Source organism: Bos mutus, chromosome 29 (assembly GCF_027580195.1).
Source record: "Bos mutus isolate GX-2022 chromosome 29, NWIPB_WYAK_1.1, whole genome shotgun sequence".
In the NCBI taxonomy this organism is placed as follows: Eukaryota; Metazoa; Chordata; class Mammalia; order Artiodactyla; family Bovidae; genus Bos; species Bos mutus.
In genome coordinates this window covers 24,346,553-24,366,962 of record NC_091645.1, presented here as the reverse complement: position 1 = coordinate 24,366,962, position 20,410 = coordinate 24,346,553, and the positions used below count along the sequence as shown (strand labels likewise).

Here is a 20,410-nt window from a genome sequence, read left to right as displayed (position 1 = left end):
TTAGTTGCAAAGGGAAATATAGTTACCACATGGGAGAATCAGGTGTCATGACCAGGTGACCAAACTACATCCCTGATGAGAAGCAGCTGGATGTCATGTGCTTCCTGATAGGATACCTCAGAAAGATTGCAACATCACTTCACGTTGTATTGTACTCAGGGGTTAGAAAGCCTGAAACCCATCACAAGGACTCTCAGATAAACCCAAATTGTGGAACATTCTATTGAAAAAAAAAAAAAAAAAACCGCCTGAATTGTTCCAAAATGTTAGTGCTGTGAAGGACAAAAAAATGTGGCTGAGAAATTGTTTAAGAAGAAAGGACACTAAAGAGACCTGACAGCTAAATGCACTGCATGATGCTGGACTGGATCCCATTCGGGGGAATAAAATGCAATAAAGGACATTTTTGAGTCAATTGACTAAATTGGAATATTGGAATTAGAGCAATGTTAAATTTTCTGAAATTTAGAATTGTACCGCAAAAAAATATCGTTGTCCTTTGGAAGTACACACCAAGAATAAGGGATATGACCCTTGGAGGCTACACTAGGGCTTCCCAGGGTGTGTGTCAGTCGCTTCAGTCATGTGTGACTCTCTGTGACCCCATGGACTGTAGCCCTCCAGGCTCCTCTGTCCATGGCATTCTCCAGGCAAGAAAACTGGAATGGGTAGTCATTCATTCCCTTCTCCAGGGGATCTTTCCAACCCCAGGGATCAAACTGGGGTCTTCTGCATTGCAGGCAGGTTCTTTACTGTCTGAGCCACCAGGGCTTCCCAGGTGGCTCAGTGATAAAGAATCTGCCTGCCAATGCAGGAGACACAAGGTTCATGTGTTTGGTCCCTGGGAAGATCTCCTGGAGTAGGAAATGGCAATCCAGTCCAGTTTTCTTGCCTGGAAAATTCCATGGACAGAGGAGCTTGGTGAGCTTCAGTCCACAGGGTTGTAAAGGAGTCAGACACAACTGAGCCTACACTAAAATGATTCAGGAAAAATAATGACTACCTATAGAGAGAAGGAGGGTGTGAGAGAGGAAGGGAGAAAATGAGAATGGATGATGTTAAAGGAAATTCTCTGTACTGTTCCTGTAACTTTTCTGAAGGTTTGAAGTTATTTTAAAATAATTGAAAAGAACTCATCTAAATAAAGGTCCATCAAAACTTGCAGGCAGAGAGATTGTCCTTTTAAGTCACAGCCTCTTCCTAGATCTAGGAGGGAGGAAGATTGTGCATAATGATAAAGGGCTCATGTGCTGTGAGGCCTGACCCATGATTAGGGAAAGGAGATGCTGGGTTAGCAAGGAGGGAATCAAGGAACGTTTCATCAAGGAATGTATCTATAAGCCAAGACCTCAAACTGGGAGTTAGCTGGGTGAAGTGGTCAGGGAGGGCTTTCCTGGTAGAGGGAATAGTGTGCAGAGATGCTGGAGGGTAGAGAGCCAGAGACTCAACAAGGCAAGTAAGGCAAGGTACAGGGCTAACCCAGGAACAAAGCCAGTGGTTGAAGACTCGACTTTCAGGTTGGGGAATCTAACCTTTTCCTCAGCTAGTTCTGATGGTGGAGAGTTGGAATCCTTTGAAAACGAAGATGTTTTATGTGAAGGAAAACCTTCAATGCTCTTCACAGATGCTACTCTAACTAAGTCTTCATCGAGCTCAGATAGGTCCTAGGCCCTAGCCTTCTATTTATCCATCCCCCTCTTCCCAGATAGTGGGATACCTTGGGGCCCACACTTTTGCATCATTGGCTTCTACCCGTTGGGCAGAAAATGAACCCTCTGCTGCTGCCTCTTGCTGCCCTTGCTCTGGTGACTGAGGGTTGAGTGTCTGTGTTCAGCCTCTTATTAGTATGATTATCTTCTTGAGTCCTGAACTGCCCAAAGCCGGCAGTTGCCTGCCAGCCCATCAACGGTGCCATGTCCGTGAGTTATTAGAAAGGTTTACGAGGCCAGGATAAACAGCATGAATCAAGAGGGAGAGACAGGCCTCCCTCTCTCTGCTTACATTGCTGTCACTCAGGGAGGATGCCAGAAGGGGTTGGAGTGAGCAAAGGAGAGAAGGGGGGCGGGAGGAAGAGAGGACAGAAGAGAGAGAGGGAAACAGGATAAACAAAAGAGGCTTGGAGAGAAGGAGGAAGCCAAGACAGAGGGGAAGAGATTCCCATCAGAGGTGACAAGGGCTGATAGCAGATCATTCTCGACCACCATTTGGGCTGCCTCTGAGCACAACGAGGAAGTTCACACAACCTGCAGGACTCTACTTTCTGTTTTTGACCTGCTACCATGGCATGACCTTGGGTAAGTCATACGCCTTTCAGTGAGGGCAGGCAGTTTCTCTTTCTGGACATTGGCAGGATGGCCAACTGCCCTGAACATACATAGGTGCCAAGCATAGATGCTTGGGCTCCTGAAATGCTCTGAACTCTTCCCAGGAGGTCTTTTGAGAAGTGACGAGCTTGATTCCATACTTCTTAAAGTGCACTGATGCTTTCCAATGACTAACTTGTCACCTTGCATGCAGACAGGTCCGCATATTAGAGCTTGCTGGAATAAATACCACTGGCACTTCAGCATGCCAGTTTTAATGACTTTAATGAGGACTTTGGGGGACATGGCTTTGCTTCTTTGGTTTTCTACTTTGGGGCTGTAGCCAAAGACCCCCTATGCTGAGTTAGTAAATTCAGCTCTGAAGACCAAGCTCTTCTTACCAGCACAATGAGAGCTTCTATTATTGCTTTAAGTATTTATGACCACTGCAGAAATTCTTGATGGACTTCCCTGGTGGCTCAGCTGGTAAAGAATCTACCTGCAATGCAGAAGAGCTGGGTTCTATCCCTGGGTTGGGAAGATCCCTTGGGGAAGGGAAAGGCTATCTACTCCAGTATTCTGGCCTGGAGAATTACATGGACTGTATAGTCCATGGGGTTGCAAAGATTCGGACTTGACTGAGCGACTTTCACACTTTCACTTTCACAGAAATTCTTGAGAATTTAAAGGAGAAGTATTTATATTACATGAAATTGGTAACTAGGAGGTCTGGGCTTTTGCAATTTTTATTAAGGATTTATTTTGAGTTTGGGTTGAGTCATTTGAGCTCTTCCCATGTCTTCTTTGCTGCTGCTAAGTTGCTTCAGTCATGTCTGACTCTGTGCAACCCCGTAGATAGCAGCCCACCAGGCTCCACCATCCCTGGGATTCTCCAGGCAAGAACAGTGCAGTGGGTTGCCATTTCCTTCTCCAATGCATGAAAGTGAAAAGTGAGAGTGAAGTTGCTCAGTCGTGTCCAACTCTTTGCAACACCATGGACTACAGCCCACCACGCTCCTCTGTCCTTGGGATTTTCCAGGCAAGAGTACTGGAGTGGGTCTTCTTTGCTGCTGCTGCTGCTAAGTCTCTTCAGTCGTGTCCGATTCTGTGGGACCCCATAGACGGCAGCCTACTAGGCTCCCCCATCCCTGGGATTCTCCAGGCAAGAATACTGGAGTGGGTTGCCACTGCCTTCTCCAGGGGATCTTCCTGACACAGGGATCAAACCCAGGTCTCCCACATTGCAGGCAGGCGCTTTAACCTCTGAGCCACCAGGGAAGCCCAAAATATTACTTTGAGCCCCTTTTTTGGTGGGGTTGGGGGTGCGGCAAGAATACTGGAGTGGGTTGCCATTCCCTTCTCCAGGAGACCTTCCTGACCCAGGGATTGAACCCGGGTCTCCCGCATTATAGGCAGACGCTTTACCATCTGAGCCACCAGGGAAGTCAAAGGTATATAAATGATCCTTAAAATGACTTCTCAGGATTACAGTTACCCATCCTTCACTTTAATGAGCATCAATGAGCTGGGTATTGATTGGAACCCAATGACTTATAACTTTGGCCATCACGAGTGTCCAACTGGAAGATACCTGGAGTGGCCTTGATTCTCAAAAGCCATATATTTATTTTTCCAGTGTTGTATATCAAAATCCAAGGTCAGAGTGCTAGCCTACCATAATTTCCAGTGTATGAAGGAGTGCCAGGTGTCAAGGAGCTTTCTTTTTTTTCCACCTTCAGGACATACATTTATATACACACAAGTGAAAGGGCAGCTGCCTCAGAATAGGCAGTAAAACTTCGATTCATTGAAATATTCAGAATAGTCCTTAGTTCCCCTCAACAAATACATGTTGAGTGGCTACTATGCGCCAGGCACTGCATTAGGCTCTGGGCTTATAGCAGAAACCAAAGCAAAATGAAAGTCCTTGGTTCTGTGGAACTTACATGCTAGTGATGCCTTCTGGCTGACTGTATTTTCTGGCGAACTGAATAACAAATATCTGTGAGTCATCCCACTCATTGGGCATCTTTTATGTGCTTTTTAAAGGCTTTATGGCACCTCTTTGGGGAGGAGGGAAAACCAGGTGGAAGAAGCTTCCTAAAATGCCTATCCCAGTGTTCTTAAGAGCTAAGAAAACTCAAGTGGCTCCCGGAAGACCAAAGTCTTCCCAGATGGGTCATAGGCCTAAATATCTATTACTCTGGGCAAATTCTAAAGAAGGGGTAGATGAGGCTGAATATATACTAACCAGCCTGTCTCTGGCAACTAGGTTTTTAAATAATGTCCTACCACTAGCTTGCTTTCTTATTTTTTACTCCTCTCTCAAGGTAGAAATGCTGGAGGAAAAAATAAACCCAATGGAGATAACAGTGAACTATATTTAAGTACAGGTGTTCTAAAACCTTAGTGTCGTGGGAAACTGTTTCTGTTATCCTTTTCAGATGCTTTTTTTAAATGTCTTTTCATGAAGTTTTAGATGTTACAGTCATTAAAATTGGATGTGATATATATAAATTTTGCAAGCACTTACTGAGCTGTAAGGATACAAGTGTGAAAAACGAAATCTACCTGTCTGCATAGCTGGGGGAGGCTAGAAAAGGAGTTACACATTAGGTGGCTAAAAGCAGCATAGAGGCAGTTTCCAGGGTGCTGGGAGAGCAGAGAGACCTAGTGGGCCTTATCCTGCTGGGGTGGTGACATGTAAGGGGATGTGGGATTGGGAAAGAATCTTAAAAAGTCTTCAGAGAACGCAAATCTGTTGTCCTTTACTGTGAAGTCCTAGCTAGGTTTCTGGGTTAAACTCAGATGGAAAGATCAAAAAGGAAAATTTTATTTTATGTATTTTTACACAGATGATAAAGAGTATGTATACTTGGATTAATGATTGCTACCATACAAAGAGGGCTTCCCAGGTGGCTCAGAGGTAAAGAATCCAACTCTCAATGCAGGAGACCTGGGTTCAGTCCCTGGGTCAGGAAGATCCCCCGGAGAAGGAAATGGCAGCCCACTCCAATATTCTTGCCTGAGAAATCCCGTGGACAAAGAGGAGCCTGGTGGGCTACAGTCCATGGGGTCGCAAAGAGTCAGACACAACTGAGCAACTGAACGACAACAACCATGCACCGAACTCTCACCGTGCCAGGAACTGCACTAAGCGTTTTACTGGTATCATATAATCTTCTTTTCACAGCTCCTCCTGGAAAGTACGTAGTATTAGCTCAATTCTGCAGATGAGCCAACTCAATTTTATAGGTGAGGCAATGCAACAGAGAGGTTGTATTACATGGCTAAGATCACACAGCTCAGAAGCTGTAAAGTTGGGCTTCAAACTGGGGTATCTTTGCCTCCAAACCTCTATACATACTGCCTTTCTTGTAGCACTGCAGTTGCAAACCCAGGTGTCCTCGGCTGTATCTTACAAGGGCTCCTTTAGCCTGAGGAGGAAATTCACCATGGACAGCTGGGCCTTTCTTCCTTGTTTTTATTTGGTTTCCAGCTCATGCAGTTCAGTCTCTTCTATCACTTCTCTAAGTAGGTCGGCGCTCTCTTGACTTCAATAGAATATGTTCCAGATTTAATCTGCACATACTAAATGGCATGGATGTGTCATTTTTAAAGTCTCACTCTCTTGTTTTTCCATTGGGAGTAGGATCCCAATGGGAATAAGATCCACTTTGGGAATAGGATCAGGACAGGCAAAAGCAACCTTAATATTTCTGGCTAAAAATGGAGTGAGAGGCTACCATCTGTGGCTTTTGTCCCCAGAAGCTGCAGTGTGGCTACATGGATCTCACTCTGAAGCACCCCATCTTCTGTGGGGAAGTTGCAGTTGCCTTTTCAGAGCCTAGAGCACAGTCATAGCTCAGTCCATTTCCCAGCGTGCAAACATTTCCACCCTGCCCCATCACTCCAAGACTGTCGCCAGTGCAGTTGTCTCTGCCTTAGATGACGGCGACCTTGCCCCAGCTGTCCCTGGAGGACAGCAGCTCGATGAGTTAAGTCCTGAAGCTTGCTAGAAGCGTCTCAGTATTTCACATGCCTGTGCTGGTTGGACAAATCCCAGAATGGGCCTTAGGATTTGCCTGGCCTCAAGGGTCCTGAACATCCCTGCTTGCAGTGTCTGTGATAATTTGTTTTTCTGACCCGTGTTTCTTTTTTCAGCAAATGAGAAGATCGAAGACATCAATGGCTGTCCGAAGAACAGATCGCAAATGGTAAGTGATACACGGGCAGTGAGTGTCTGTGTTAGGTTAGTAAGCCCCGCCTCTAAATGATAGAGGCTGTCTTGAAAACATTCACACCATGAGCTTTACTCTGGGGGATTATATTAATAAACTAACAGCCATTTCCAAATAGCCATGGTTTGCCTCTCTGACATTTGTTGGCGTTTACTGAAAAATAACTGTGATTTTTACGTAGGTCGTGAGACAGGGAAAATGAAATACGGTCCTTGTTCTTAGAAACAAGTTATACAGAACTGGTGCAAACATATCCTTGTTTAGAACTTGGGCCGCTAGGACTCTTTGCTTTTTCCTCAAGGACCTACAACCTTTTCTGTTTGTGTGTGGTGCTGGGGCACAGAGTGATGGGATCATATGACCCAGAAACTGGGGCATGTGTTCTGGTTGCCTTTAGAGGTTAGAATGATGTGAAATCAGAACTGTGACAGGCAGTGTGAAATGTTTGATCACATCCAGACCACGCGCAACGTGACCGTGACAAGTGACATTCCCTCTGGTGTGATATGCTTAAGCTCCGATATTATAGCTTTAAAAAATCTTTTGAAATCTATTTTATTCTTGTTTCATGTTCTACACATAAATCTTTGACTTAAAATTCATGATCACTGTTGAGTTCAGAGACCATTGAATGGTGATACTCCGAGTACTCAGTTTTCCCCTTTGCAGTGCTTTTCAAATGTATTTCCACAAAAAATGTATTCATAGAAGTCTTTTAAGATGACACTGTGATACTTGTTTAAAATATGAAGGTGGCAACTGAAGGACAGGTTTGTTTTTTTTTTTTTTCTGGATGTTAATTTTGCTTCCAAAAATCTTAAAAAAAAAAAAAAAAAACCAGACGTAATTTGTTTTTCTCACCTCACCCTGCTCCTGTTGAGTAGGCACGATTGGATAGTTTCATTCCAGAATACACTGAAGTGATTGGCATTCCTTGGGTTAGCTGTTTAATTTTCTGAATTGTTATCCCAATGAGTGGACCGATAGCTTTTCAGTCAACTTTTTTTTTTTCACACACACAGTTCCTTGTTATAAAGAGAAGTGAATGTCTCTGGTGGGGGTGGGAGGAAGGGCTGTCATTTTTCATGTTAAATTCTAAAACAAGTTTCTCTTTTTCTCCAGTTCCACTGGAGACTGTGTTTCTTCTTGTTTGGCCCAGAGAGCAGCCAGTCCTCACGTAGGAAAGTCCCCGTGCAGACATCTCATGGCTGTTTTGACTTGTGGGAAAGCTTGGCTGCTATTTTTGCTAGAGCTACTGCAGCTGTCTGGTGTATTAATAATTGAGAAAATTTGGAAGATAGAAGACTTAATTTTAGTGCAGGCATTTTACATATGCAGTCAGAGCATCCCATGAAAGAGATGCAGTATTTCCCTCTGGGGTAGAAATGGATACCTTTGTTCCAGTCCACGGTAATGCAGATGTGGACCTGGCCGGTGAACCTCGTGAACCTTTTCTTGTGTTCGGTCCATCTGTATTTTCTGTACCTTCTATCTGAGATGTTTGTTGTTAAAGTCTACTTTCAAGCTTCAGAGGTCATACCCGTCACCTCGGATTCTTCTGTGCCAACTTAGTAAATATGTATCCGTGCCACATTGCACCAACAGTTTTGTGGTTTCTCTATAACTCTTTCAGCTGTAGAAGTCTTGGGTTTTTGTTTTGTTTTTTTCATGGACTGTGTGTTTTTTTTTTTAAGAACACTGGAATATGAAATTCTAAAATTGTCTATGATAATTAGCTCCAGCTTAGAGGTGGGGCGGCAGACCAGGTCTGGTGGTCAAAGTGGCAGAGGGTAGTTCAGCAGATAGGATGCGAGTCCAGGGAAATGTCAGAACCTGTGCCGCAGCCCCTCCATCCCGTGGGAAGTGAGGAAGATGAGGATAAGGGCTACAGGGGCCCTGTCCTTTCACCTACATCACAATGACAGATCCCGCAGGCAGCACTCGCCTCGGGCACACGGCCCGTGCAGCTTACACACAAGCACGGGCGTCGTTCCGGCCGGTAGGACGCTCTGTGTACACCCGTGTGGGCACGTGCATCCTACTCGTGGGAAGCACCACTGGGGAATATAGCATAGTGGACGGGCCACCATTTCTAGATTCCTGGAAGGTCAAACTCCCAGTTAGGCTTCCCAGTTAGGGCGGTCAGTGATAAAGATTTGTTGTTTGCTAAATGTTGCCTATTTGGAGGAGACCAGAAGGCAATGCGTATGGAGAGCCTCATGTTGACCAAAGGAAGATGACACGGAGGGGAGATTTGGGGAGCGTACCTGCTGGGAAGGTAGCTGTGATTGTGTAGGGCTAATCTTCTTCCACCCTAAGAGAACAGAGCATCTTCAGGGGCCTTAAATAATGCAGCCAGAATCAGGTTTGCTTCAGAGCAGGGGAAATGGGTGCTATTTCAGCTTTCAAGGGGCAAATCATTTCATTAATCAGTGGGCCTGCATGAGAGCTTCGATTTTGCAGGTGGGGCACCCCCTCCTCTTCTCCTATTCCTTTCCTCCTGACCCACCAGGCTACCTGGAGCTCCACTCTCGAATTCCTGCCCTCCAGGCTCAGCTTCAGGTTCTGCTCTCTCCCCAGAGAATGTGGAAGTGAAAGCGTGTAACTGTGGCCTATGGACTAGAGAATGCCCTGGGGCCTTGGTGCAGAATCACGGTGGGCATGGCCCTGAGTGCTTTTAGCCCGTCAATCAGCAGAGGCTCACAAAGTGCCCACCGATGCCAGGCGCTGAGCAAGGCCTCGTGAGTACCCAGGTGAAGGAGATGGGATCCCTGTCCTCAGGGAGCTCAGTGATGGGTGGGCAGGAGACCGGAGAACCATCTGAACACTGGAATAGTGCTGTTCCCATAGACGTCTATGCGTGGTACATGGGGGACTGTTCCACTCCAGGACAAGGGGAGCTTTAGGAATAACTGGGTGAGTCTTGAAAGGTGAGAGGGTTCCCCATGGGGGATAAGGAGTGGAAGAGGATTCCTATTTCTGGACATGCTGTTCACCTGAGGATGTCGTGGGCCCTGCACAGGCAGTTTTTTAGCATTTGCTCAGGGGTGCTACCACGTGCCATCAGCTGTGTCTGGTGAGACTCTTCTGGGCTTTTACCGAGGTCAGCCCTTTGTCCTGTTGTGTCTGAGGTGACGGATAGAGCATGGAAGAGCCCAAACTAAGACAAACCCATAGACATGGCGGTCTTTTCAGGCCTGGACCAAATCTTCTGTAGTCATCGCCACTCCCCAGGTGGCAGCATTTCAGGGAATAGCTCCATTGGACCCTGGAGTGAAGTTTTCTAAAGGAAAATATCCATGGTAATCAACCCCTGTGGATGGCAGGTGGGGAATGGTGGTTGATATCAGCACTCACATGCATCGATTCACTGCTTTAAGACCTTTCACATAGGAAAGCATATCACTTCCCATTTCTTTGAAGAGACCCTGGTGCTGGGAGCAGAGGGCTATCCTCAGGGACAGGCAGAGCCAGGGCCATGGGCATCTCCTGCTGCCCTGTCGTAGCCCTCCTAAAACAGGACTGCGTCTGCAAGCGAGATGCAGGGAGCATGACGGCGGCTTCCCTTTCCCAAGTGAGCCCAACCTCAGCTTGCGTTGAAGGAGTCCTTTGCTCTCTTTCAGTCTGACCTAGATGCTTTAGGGGCCAAATCCTCAGAGATGGAGCTGTAGAAACAACACTGCCCACCCCACCCCTCAATCCATCCATTTGGCCCTTAAATAGGTTTGTGTCTGTGTGTCAGAGCTGGTTGAAATGTTTTGTCTGTTTAGCATTGCCATGGCAACCCTTGGGGCATCTTTTTGGCTTTCAAGTGGTGTGCTGAGCGGAGTTCTGTGTGTGTTTGGAAGGAGAAACATTGCTTGGAGCGCAGCCAGCGGGCGCTGGGTCTGCCAGTGCCTCGCGCCTTGAACCCACTGTACTCCAAGACTCTGGCTCACTTTGGAGCCCAGGAGAGGACGCCGCAGGGGGTGGCTTTCTGTTTTCATCATTATTATTTTAAGTAGTTTGGCTTTGTGTTGTTGATTCAGAGAGGTGCAAAGTTAGCAAAGCTGCGGGTCCTTTCAGGCCCTTTCAGCGGAAAGTCCCGGCCTGTTTTCCCCTCTGGCTCTGGCCTGGGGTCATCTGAGGCCTCCTAGTCCTGCCTTGCCTGCTAACCTCCTCCTGGGCTCTCTGGGAGTCCTGCCTTCTTCCCTCAGCCCTTCTAGACCTAGGGCCTGCCTGGGCTTGGGAACCAGACAGGCCACTTTCTGATTCCTTCTCTGCTGTCTGTGGCCTTGAGCTAATTATTTAATCTCTTGAAGCCTCTATTTCCTGTTCTATAAAGTGGGCTTGATAATACAAACCTCATAAAGTTTTTGTGAGGACCAATGAGGCTGTGGAAGTGATGATAATAGATGGGAGTAATAATAGTGAAAATAAACTCTAAGGCCCGTCAGAGTGTTTGCAGTGTGCCGGGTGCCTCAGTGCTTCACAAATACCCTCCCAGCAGCTCTCTGGGGTAGATGACCTCATTGCCCCCATTCTCCTTAGCACCTGGTCAGCACTCAGTCAAGGGTGTTTCTCCAGTCATGATGATATTAGTAGTCAGGAACTAGGGGACAGAAAACCTTCAGAAATCTGAGAAGATCTGCTGGCGTTCTTCTTGACTCACTCACGCCCTGGGATTTTGCATACGGTGTGAGCCACTCAAGGGTCACAAAGGCCTCTGGGGCTCCACAGACCCCACGTTTGATGCCCCTGCTGCTTAGGGCACAGGTCTGCTCCTCACCCTGTCCTTTCAGGGGGCCCCTGTGGACAAAAGTCAGCACCTAAGTTCCCAAAACAAGAGGAATTTGCCCCTAACTCACTCCAGTTTTCTTGACTGGAGAATTCCACGGACAGAGGAGCCTGGGGGACTGCAGTCTATGGGGTTGCGTAGAGTCAGACACGATTGAGCAACTAATTTATTTACAGAAGGATAGCACACTGGCTTTCAAACTTCTGTTCCATGAGCAGAACCCCTCCCCCCAAAATAAAATGATATGTGGCACCCCACATGTAAAAGTAATAAAAACTGAATGACCGCTTTACATGGGATTAGGCAGCAAAGGGGAGGACCATTATAGATCTCCCTTTGACCAGCCTTTTCCCTCCCCTTCCCCACTCTCACATTTGCCCCTGAAGCCCTCTTTTAGAAGACCAGCTCCTGAAAATACACAGTGCAATGAAGCCTAGGGCCCCCTACCCAGACATCAGGTTCCAGCTGTAGTCAGGTCTAGCCCATCCTCTGGAGAAGGCAATGGCAACCCACTCCAGTGCTCTTGCCTGGAAAATCCCATGAATGGAGGAGCCTGGTAGGCTGCAGTCCATGGGGCCGCGAAGAGTCGGATACGACTGAGCGACTTCACTTTCATGCATTGGAGAAGGAAATGGCAACCCCCTCCAGTGTTCTTGCCTGGAGAATCCCAGGGACAGTGGGGGGTCCTCGTGGGCTGCCGTCTCTGGGGTCGCACAGAGTCGGACATGACTGAGTGACTTCATTGTCATGCATTGGAGAAGGAAATGGCAACCCACTCCAGTGTTCTTGCCTGGAGAATCCCAGAGATGGCAGAGCCTGGTGGGCTGCCGTCTATGGGGTGGCACAGAGTCAGACACAACTGAAGTGACAGCTGCAGCTGCAGCAGCAGCAGCCCATCCTCTGGTCCTCCTGAATCTCCTCTAGAAAAAGAAACCATTAACTAGGCCATGTTCACCTCTGACTTGTGGAGGTTACAAGGCATCCAGACCAAAAGCATGTATCCTGGAGGCCAGCTGCTCCTGGCGTAGGACATGGTCCTCAGTCTCCCAGGGGACAAATCTCTCTAACAGGGTGGTTTTAAGGGGACCTGCCTCTCTAACAGAGTGGTTTTAAGGGGACCCATCTCTAACAGGGTGGTTTTAAGGGGACCCATCTCTAACAGGGTGGTTTTAAGGGGACATGACTCTCTAACAGGGTGGTTTTAAGGGGACCTGCCTCTCTAACAGAGGGGTTTTAAGGGGACGCATCTCTCTAACAGGGTGGTTTTAAGGGGACCCATCTCTCTAACAGGGTGGTTTTTAGGGGACCCATCTCTTTAACAGGGTGGTTTTAAGGGGACATGTCTCTCTAACAGGTGGTTTTTAGGGGACCCGTCTCTCTAACAGGGTGGTTTTAAGATGTGCGTGAGATGGTCTGTATGATGTGCCCACACACTGCTGGGCACAGAGGAAGCATGCAGCCAGTGTTAGCTCTTAATAGGGTGATGGTTTGTCAAGATACCTCAGTACTTTTGCCTGGAGAATTCCATGGACAGAGGAACCTGGTGGGCTATGGTCCATGGGGTTGCAAAGAGTCGGACATGAGGAAGCATCTGAGCATCAGTATTTTTCAAGAAATAGATGTTTTAAGAATGGCCAGCTTTGGGTGAAGCGTTGGTTAAACAGCATGGCCCTGGGCCATCCACTTGGCCTCTCAGCACTGCTCTTCCTCCCCCAGGAAATGTGGGGAATAATAACTGCTTTATGATTAGAGGCAATTATTGTTTATATTTTGCACATGGAGATCGAACTTTAAAAGGTTATTTTTTTGCCTCAGATCACTCACCTAGGAGGCAGAGTAGGAGTTTGAACCCAAGACTGTCTGTTTTGAGAGCCTGTGATGGTCGTTTCTGTGACAGAGGACAAAGAAGGGACGTAACAGTCTCCACCTCCCAGTCCCTGTTCTGCTTGTTCTCAGTGGTAGATGCCGTAGAACCAGCTGGATTTAGCCGGGAGTTAGCGAGAAGGCAGCAGAGTATTTCTGGAGAAGGCCTGAGTTGACCTGTTGGTGGAACTCAAGAGCTAGAAAAAGGAGCAAGTGGCCCCCAGAGAAAGGCAGTCTCTTGAGGTGCCCAGGGTGAGCCCTGGCGCCAGGTACCTCCAGCCGTGTCCTCCATGGAGCTTCCTGGGCTAGGGCAAGACTGTCTGCAACGAGATCAGGTTTCCAGCCCCAGTGACCTTGGGCCCTCCCAACAGCTGTCAGAAAGCCAGCCACATGCCTGGGGAGTGTCTGAGATCCTTGGGCAGCTGAGTTGCCTCGTCCCTAGGCCCTTGGTCCTATTTTTACATGGCCCTAAGGCCACACACGTTACAGAACCAAGAAGGAATAAAGAAAAGTCCATAGGTCCCCTAGAACTTAAAGTGGAGGGTTGGAAATTCCAGGGCAAAGATGGGCAGGAAGCACCGACTGCTTCCTCTTCAAATAGCACAGCCAGTATCATTGTGTTATGGCCAGCATTCTCTTTCAAAAATGATGGCCATCTCCACATCTGTCTCTTTCTTACCTCTTTGGTCACTTCTCTGTTCAAAACCATCGTTAGCTCCCCATGGAAATTTGCATCCTCTTGAGTACACATTGGAAGGACTGACATTGAAGCTGAAACTCTAATACTTTGGCCACCTGATGCAAAGAGCTGACTCATTTGAAAAGACCCTGATGCTGGGAAAGGTTGAGGGCAGGAGGAGAAGGGGATGACAGAGGATGAGATGGTTGGATGGCATCACTGACTCAATGGACATGAGTTTGGGTAAACTCCAGGAGTTGGTGATGGACAGGGAGGCCTGGCATGCTGTAGTTCATGGGGTTGCAAATAGTCAGACACAACTGAGCGACTGAACTGAGTTCACAAAGAAGGGCCTTCACGATCTAGTTACTGGTATCTCCTGCCACTTGGCCACTCACACTGTATCCTTAGCCACACTGGACTTGGAGTGCCCCACGGAGGCCATGTACTCGCATGCCTCCCATTTTGATGCAAGATGTCCAGTCTGCCCAGGAGACCTGATGAGTGTCCCAAATGGGTGATGTAACCTTTAATATTCAGGTCAGCTGTTAAGTAATTGAGATAATTAGGTGTCTTTGCCCCTTGTGTCCCCAGATGTCCAGTGCCTGCATGTGTCATAACTTGCTCTTTGTGGTTGTCGTTGAATTGTCTTCTTAAAGGAGATGCTGTGTCTTTCACCTGAGGATCTAAGCATCTATCACTTAAAATACTAGTATATAGTAGGTGTTTAATTAAACGGATGGATGGATGGACAGACGGAAAGACCAAAAAAGGAGCTGGCCTGGATGTGTTCATGGGGTTAAAGGATTATAATACAGTGTTATTCTCATATCATTATCTACTATTGAGCAGTGATTTGAGTGTTCACTTGGAAGTTCTTCATTCGATTTAAGAAATGGATATTTAGCACTGTTCTAGAACTATCTTTCCTTCTCTTGATTCTTTTCTTCCTTCATTTATTCAGAAGATCCAAGGACCTTGTAGCTAATTTTTCACTGACTGCATTATTTTATGTTGCTCAAGGTAAGCGTTTTTAGGCCTCCTTACAACTACCAGAGATGGTTAACAGATGATAATAAAAATGAAGGTAATCACTGTTCTTAGTGCTGTATAGATGTTAATCCACTTTATTCACATAACAACCCTATGGAGTGAAGAACATACCTTGTTCGCTGCACTGAAGGGTATGGAGAACTTAAGAGTCTGATGCCATCTGCTGTGCTGTGCCAGGGGCCACGTGTGAGTCATGTTAAAGAAACTTGTCCATTTCCCCTCGTTCTGTGCAGCCTAGGGTTTCTGCCTTCGGGTTCTGTCAGGGTTTTATATTATTATGATTTTATATTATTGTGTTGTTAGTCAGTCGTGTCCTGTTCTTTGCAACCCGATGGACTGAAGCCTATCAGGCTCCTCTGTCCGTGGAATTCTCCAGGCAAGAATACTGGAGTGGGTTGCCATTTCCTCCTCCAGGGGGTCTTCCTGACCCAGGGATAGCACCCGGGTCTCCTACGTTGGCAGGTGGATGCTTTACCATCTGAGCCACCAGGGAAGCCCATATATTAATAGCAAATACTTACACACGAAAGTGCAACAATGTTCTAGACATTTTATTTTCATTATAACTGATTTTTTTAATCTTCATAAAACTCTCTGAGAGCATATACCTTTATTATTTCCATTTCACAGATGAGGAAACTGAGGCAGAAAGAGGTTTAGTAACTTATTTTAGGTCACACAGCTAATAAATGACGAGCTGGGGTTTGAACCCTGGAAGCCTGGCGTTATTCCCTTTAGTCTTATACTAGTCTACATATAAGGAAATGGATTGGAGAAGGAAAAAAAAACAAACATGTGGAGGTGCAAAAATTAGATTTGTGATGCTATCTCCTTGTATAAGGAAGGGCAGAGTTTTGGGATGAGGCATTCCATCAGAGAAGAAGATTTGGGATGAAGAAGAATAAGCCTGGACCCCGGAATCAGAAAGACCCGGGTCTCACATACTGGGCAGTTGTGCTGGGCAAGTTGCTGAAAATTTGAATCTTTTCCCTCATCTGTAAAAGGCAGAAGATTATGGAAGCTCCCTCTAGGGTGGCCAGAGATAAGTGAGAGGTGGTAATAGAAGCACCTGGCATCATCCTGTTTCATGAAGAGAGCACATGAGACTGTCATTCCCTTCCCTGTTTACAAGTCCCACCTTTCCCAAGTATTGTGCATGAAAAAGGTCTTTCCTATTCAAAAAGTAGGTACTGGTGTGGTAGGCTGAACAATGGACCCCCAAAGATGTCTACATTCTAATCCTTGGAACCTGTGAATATGTTCTTTTAAATGATAAAGAGGATTTTGCAGAGGTGATTAAATTAGGGATTTCAAGAGAGGAGGATTATCCTGGATTAAATGAGCAGGCCCAGTGTGATCACAGGGGTCCTCCCAAGACAGGAGGCAGGAAGGTGAGAGAGAAGATGTGACCATGGAACACAGAAGCAGGGTCAGAGGAGAGAGAGGAGGAGAGGAGGGAAAAATGAGAGGCAGGAGGAAGCGCAGAGGGAGAGAATGAATGAGAGAGAACGAGGTTGGAAGATGGAAGAACGGGCCATGAGCCAAGGAATGCAGGCGGCCTCCAAAAGCTAAAAAAAGACAAAGACGGGTTCTCCGCTAGAACCTCCAGCGTAAACGCGGCCCTGCTGACTCCTTGATTGCAGCCACTGAAACTGATTCTGGACTTCTGACCTTCCAGAGTTTTAAGGTAATAAATATATGTTGTTTTAAGTTATGAAGTTTGAGGCCATTTGTTACAGCAGCAATAAGAAACTAATACACTATGGGATTGAAACGAAGTAACTTACTGTTTTAGGAAGCTATTTATAGCAGAGGCTCATTTTACCACTGTGAGCCTCTTGGTTCCTGAGTTGATTGGAAGTTGCTTCCCTCCATGGAACACTTCAGAATGGAGATGTGCACATCTGTACACTAACACAGGTCATTGCAGGAAGGTGTGGGAGGCGAAGGCCCACATTTAGTCTCCAGCACTGTGACCATGTGTGGGCCGCCTCAGATACCGAGCTGTCGTGGGAATGGCAAGTGCCATTTCATCTACTGTTTAGAGGTGGATACACGGTATTCCTGATGCTCCACAGCAAATGTGCGTTTGTCTTGTAGTCAATATGACATTTAAGCACACTTTTTGAGAAACACAGTTTATAAGCTTAGGTAATCCCATCAAAGCTTTGTAGTACATATAGTGTGGGTTTTTTTTTTTTTTTTTCTTGTTTTTATCTTTTAGTTCATTGAAAAGTTCCATATTTGCAACTAGGTATATTGAAAGTGCTCAGATGATGTCAGATGAGTGAGCTAAACAGTAAATTCTCCAGATCTCCGGGAGCTTTCCAGAGAGTGGGACGATGGTATCTGTCAAGTTTTAATATGTGAAATATACTATGAACTTTTAAATGCTATCAAGAAACTTGAGTCATCCTAGGCCCCCAAATTTTCAGATCCAGTCTTTTCTTTCTCAGTTTTTTAACTTTGTTATAAAGGTGGGTGGAAACGACGCCACGATTGGAGGTTCTGCAAAGCCTCTTGTGCCAGGCTGCTCCAGCTTTAGTGAACAGGGGGTCTCCTGGAGGGCTTGCAAAAGCAGTGCTGGAACCCACCCCTAGAATGTCCCATGCAGTAGGTCTGGGAAGGAGCTCGATAATTTGCATTTGTAACAAGCCAAGCTCTTGGATGATGTAAAAAAGTTCTCTTTGGGGATATGACTGCAAACATGCATTTCAACATCTATCAGTTTGTAAAGTTCTTTAAAAATTTAAAAGTTAATCTATCTAAAGGTTAATTTTAACTAATTTTTTTAGGAACACTATGTAATTTTTATTTTTTAAATGTTTTGATATAATTTTTTAACACCAAAAACATTTTGTACTGGGGTATAGCCAATTAACAGTGTTTGGATAGTTTCAGGTGAACAGTGAAGGAACTCAGCCATATGTAGACATGTATTCATTCTCCCGCAGACTCCCCTCCCATCCAGGCTGCCACATAACATTGAGCAGAGTTCCATGGGCTGTACAATAGGTCTTTGTTGGTTATCCATTTTAAGTATAGCAAACACTGTGTATTTTTGATTGGGATATAAATGACATGTAACATCACATTTGTATCAGGTGTACAAACAACGATTCAGCATTTGTGTATATTGTGAAATGATCACCACAGCAAGGTCTAACTAAATATTTTGAATGAACCAATCAGTTTACTTTTGGAAAGATGAGGATGCATTAGACATCCTCCTGTCTGAGAACAATGGTAAGTTCTAAATCCGTAGGATCTGAATTGTACACGCGGCTGTGGTCTTGGAGTTTGCAAGTGTCTTCTCTACTTTCCAGCTCACTTAACCTCTGTAACCCTTGGTTTCTTCCATTGAAAACCCAGGTGATAATCCTTTAGCACGTTGTCCTTAACTGCCTGGCATTAACTTCTTTGAGGGCGGGGTCCCTGTCCATCTGCCCATACCATGACCTGGCATCTGCTGGATGCTCAGAGAATATTAACTGAAGAAATTCCCATTACACCTACTTTGAAACTGAGGCATTTTAAGTGTCAACCTGTGGTGCTCAATATGGTTAAAGAGCTTAGCAAATGTGAGAAGGGGTGGGGAGAGGAGAGCTTCAGATCGTCCTGAGCTGAAAGAGAAATTGGATGGTGATTTATAACCATGTGGACTGTGCTTTATATAAAAGTAATCCGGCTTCACGCTTGGATCCATCTCCCTATGCATGTCTTCATGGGCTTCTTATGTTTCAGACTAGCCCCAAAGGGGTGTTTTTCCTGTATTCATCTTTGTATTTTGTTTATTTTTCTATGAACCAGAACTTAGTGAGAAATTCTTGTTGGCCCTTTGGTAAGGCATAGTTAGCCTGTGGTGCCTGCATTAGGAACTGGTCAGTAGAGGACTGCCAGTGTGCTCACTTAAGCAAAGAGTAGAGAACAGTGGCCAGCAAGCTGAATTCAGGTTCCAGAAGCCCTTTTGTAAGAAAAACTAAATGGCTGCCAACAGTTAGATAAAAATCAATATACTTCACAGTGATCTTCCAACTTTTTTTAGGGGGAAAAAAGTTGTCAGTCCTGGATTGATCACAAACAGTGATCTTCCAACTTTTTTTAGGGGGAAAAAAAGTTGTCAGTCCTGGATTGATACTCCACTGACTAAATCTGGATGCCAGCTGCCTCCTTTAGGTATATGTAGAATGCAAGGAGATCAAACCAGTCAATCTGAAAGGAAATCAGTCCTGAATATTCATTGGAAGGATTGATGCTGAAGCTGGAGCTCCAATACTTTGGCCACTTGATTCGAAGAGCCAACTCATTAAAGAAGACCCTGATACTAGAAAAGATTGAAGGCAAAAGGAGAAGAGGGAGGCAAAGGATGAGATGGTTAGATAGCATCACTGACTCAGTGGACATGAGTTTGAGCAAACTCCGGGAGATAGTGAAGGACAGGGAAGCCTGGCATGCTACGATCTGTGGGGGTCACAGAGTTGGACACGACTGAGCACCTGAACAGCAGCAGCAACAGGCCGCATTAGCCACACTCCCCACCGTTCCCTACTGTCTTACACCCAGGCTTTCTTACTTAGTTTTTGCCTACCTGTTTCCTGCACACATTTGAGGTCTTTTACCCGCAAACTGTTATGTTCTCATAAGTTCTAATTCCTGATCTTTCTTAGGAGATCTAAACACTGGCATATGGCGGTTTTAAAAAATCCTTTTGGGGAGCATTTTGACATCAAAATAATGCTGTAATCTTTATATTGATTTAAATAATTCCTGCCCTAGAAGATTTCAAAACACTGTAAAAGAACATCAATATCGTCCACAAAACATGTCCAGAAGGATGTTGGAGAAGTCACGCCCTCCTCTGTGAAGTGCTCTTCATCTTTCTGATGTAAAGATTGGGCTTAGTTTGAATGGATTAATTATTTGCCTATCTTTCTCCAAGGAAATGAATGACGAAACTGGGTGATGATTCTTCTCCTCCGCAGCAATACTGAACTCCAGCTGTTTGGTTGTTAATGCCCATGTGTATAGGCTTCATAGCTTACAAAACATCGAGTAAGTGTTTGCATTCCAACCCTGCCATTTAATAACCGTGATTTTAGGAAGGCATTTAAACACTCTATGCCTACATGTCCCCATATGAAAAGTGATAATACCTACCTTATCTAGTGGTGAAAATTAATTGAAATAATAATGTATGGAGAAGAATCTAGTCCAGTGTTTCATGTTTTCTAAGAGTATAAATATTAGTTTCTTGGGAGGAGTCTATAAGGCTTTCAAGAAAGGGATAATTATCTCCATTTTACTAAAAGGAAAACTGAGGCTTGGGGAAATTAAGTACTTTTGCTTAGAGGGAGCCAAGAACCTCTGAGAAACGTGTGGTGCCTCAGATTTCACCTCTGGTCCTGAGAACTCCTTGACTCGCATCTCCTCCTTTGAAATATCCTCTTAGTACCAATGCCGTCACAATGCCAATGATGACTCCGTGGCATGAGTT

The 20,410-nt window shown here is 45.7% G+C and overlaps 1 protein-coding gene across 5 annotated transcripts in view; it reads left to right on the top strand.

The window, feature by feature from the left end:
- Positions 1–20,410, top strand: part of NAV2 (neuron navigator 2) — a 423,432-nt gene that overhangs the window by 139,784 nt on the left and 263,238 nt on the right. For all 5 annotated transcript variants that reach the window (XM_070365222.1, XM_070365224.1, XM_070365225.1 and 2 more), the window contains exon 3: positions 6,468–6,520. In XM_070365222.1, coding sequence (XP_070221323.1) covers positions 6,468–6,520 — 53 coding nt within the window. The remainder of the gene's footprint in view (positions 1–6,467; positions 6,521–20,410) is intronic.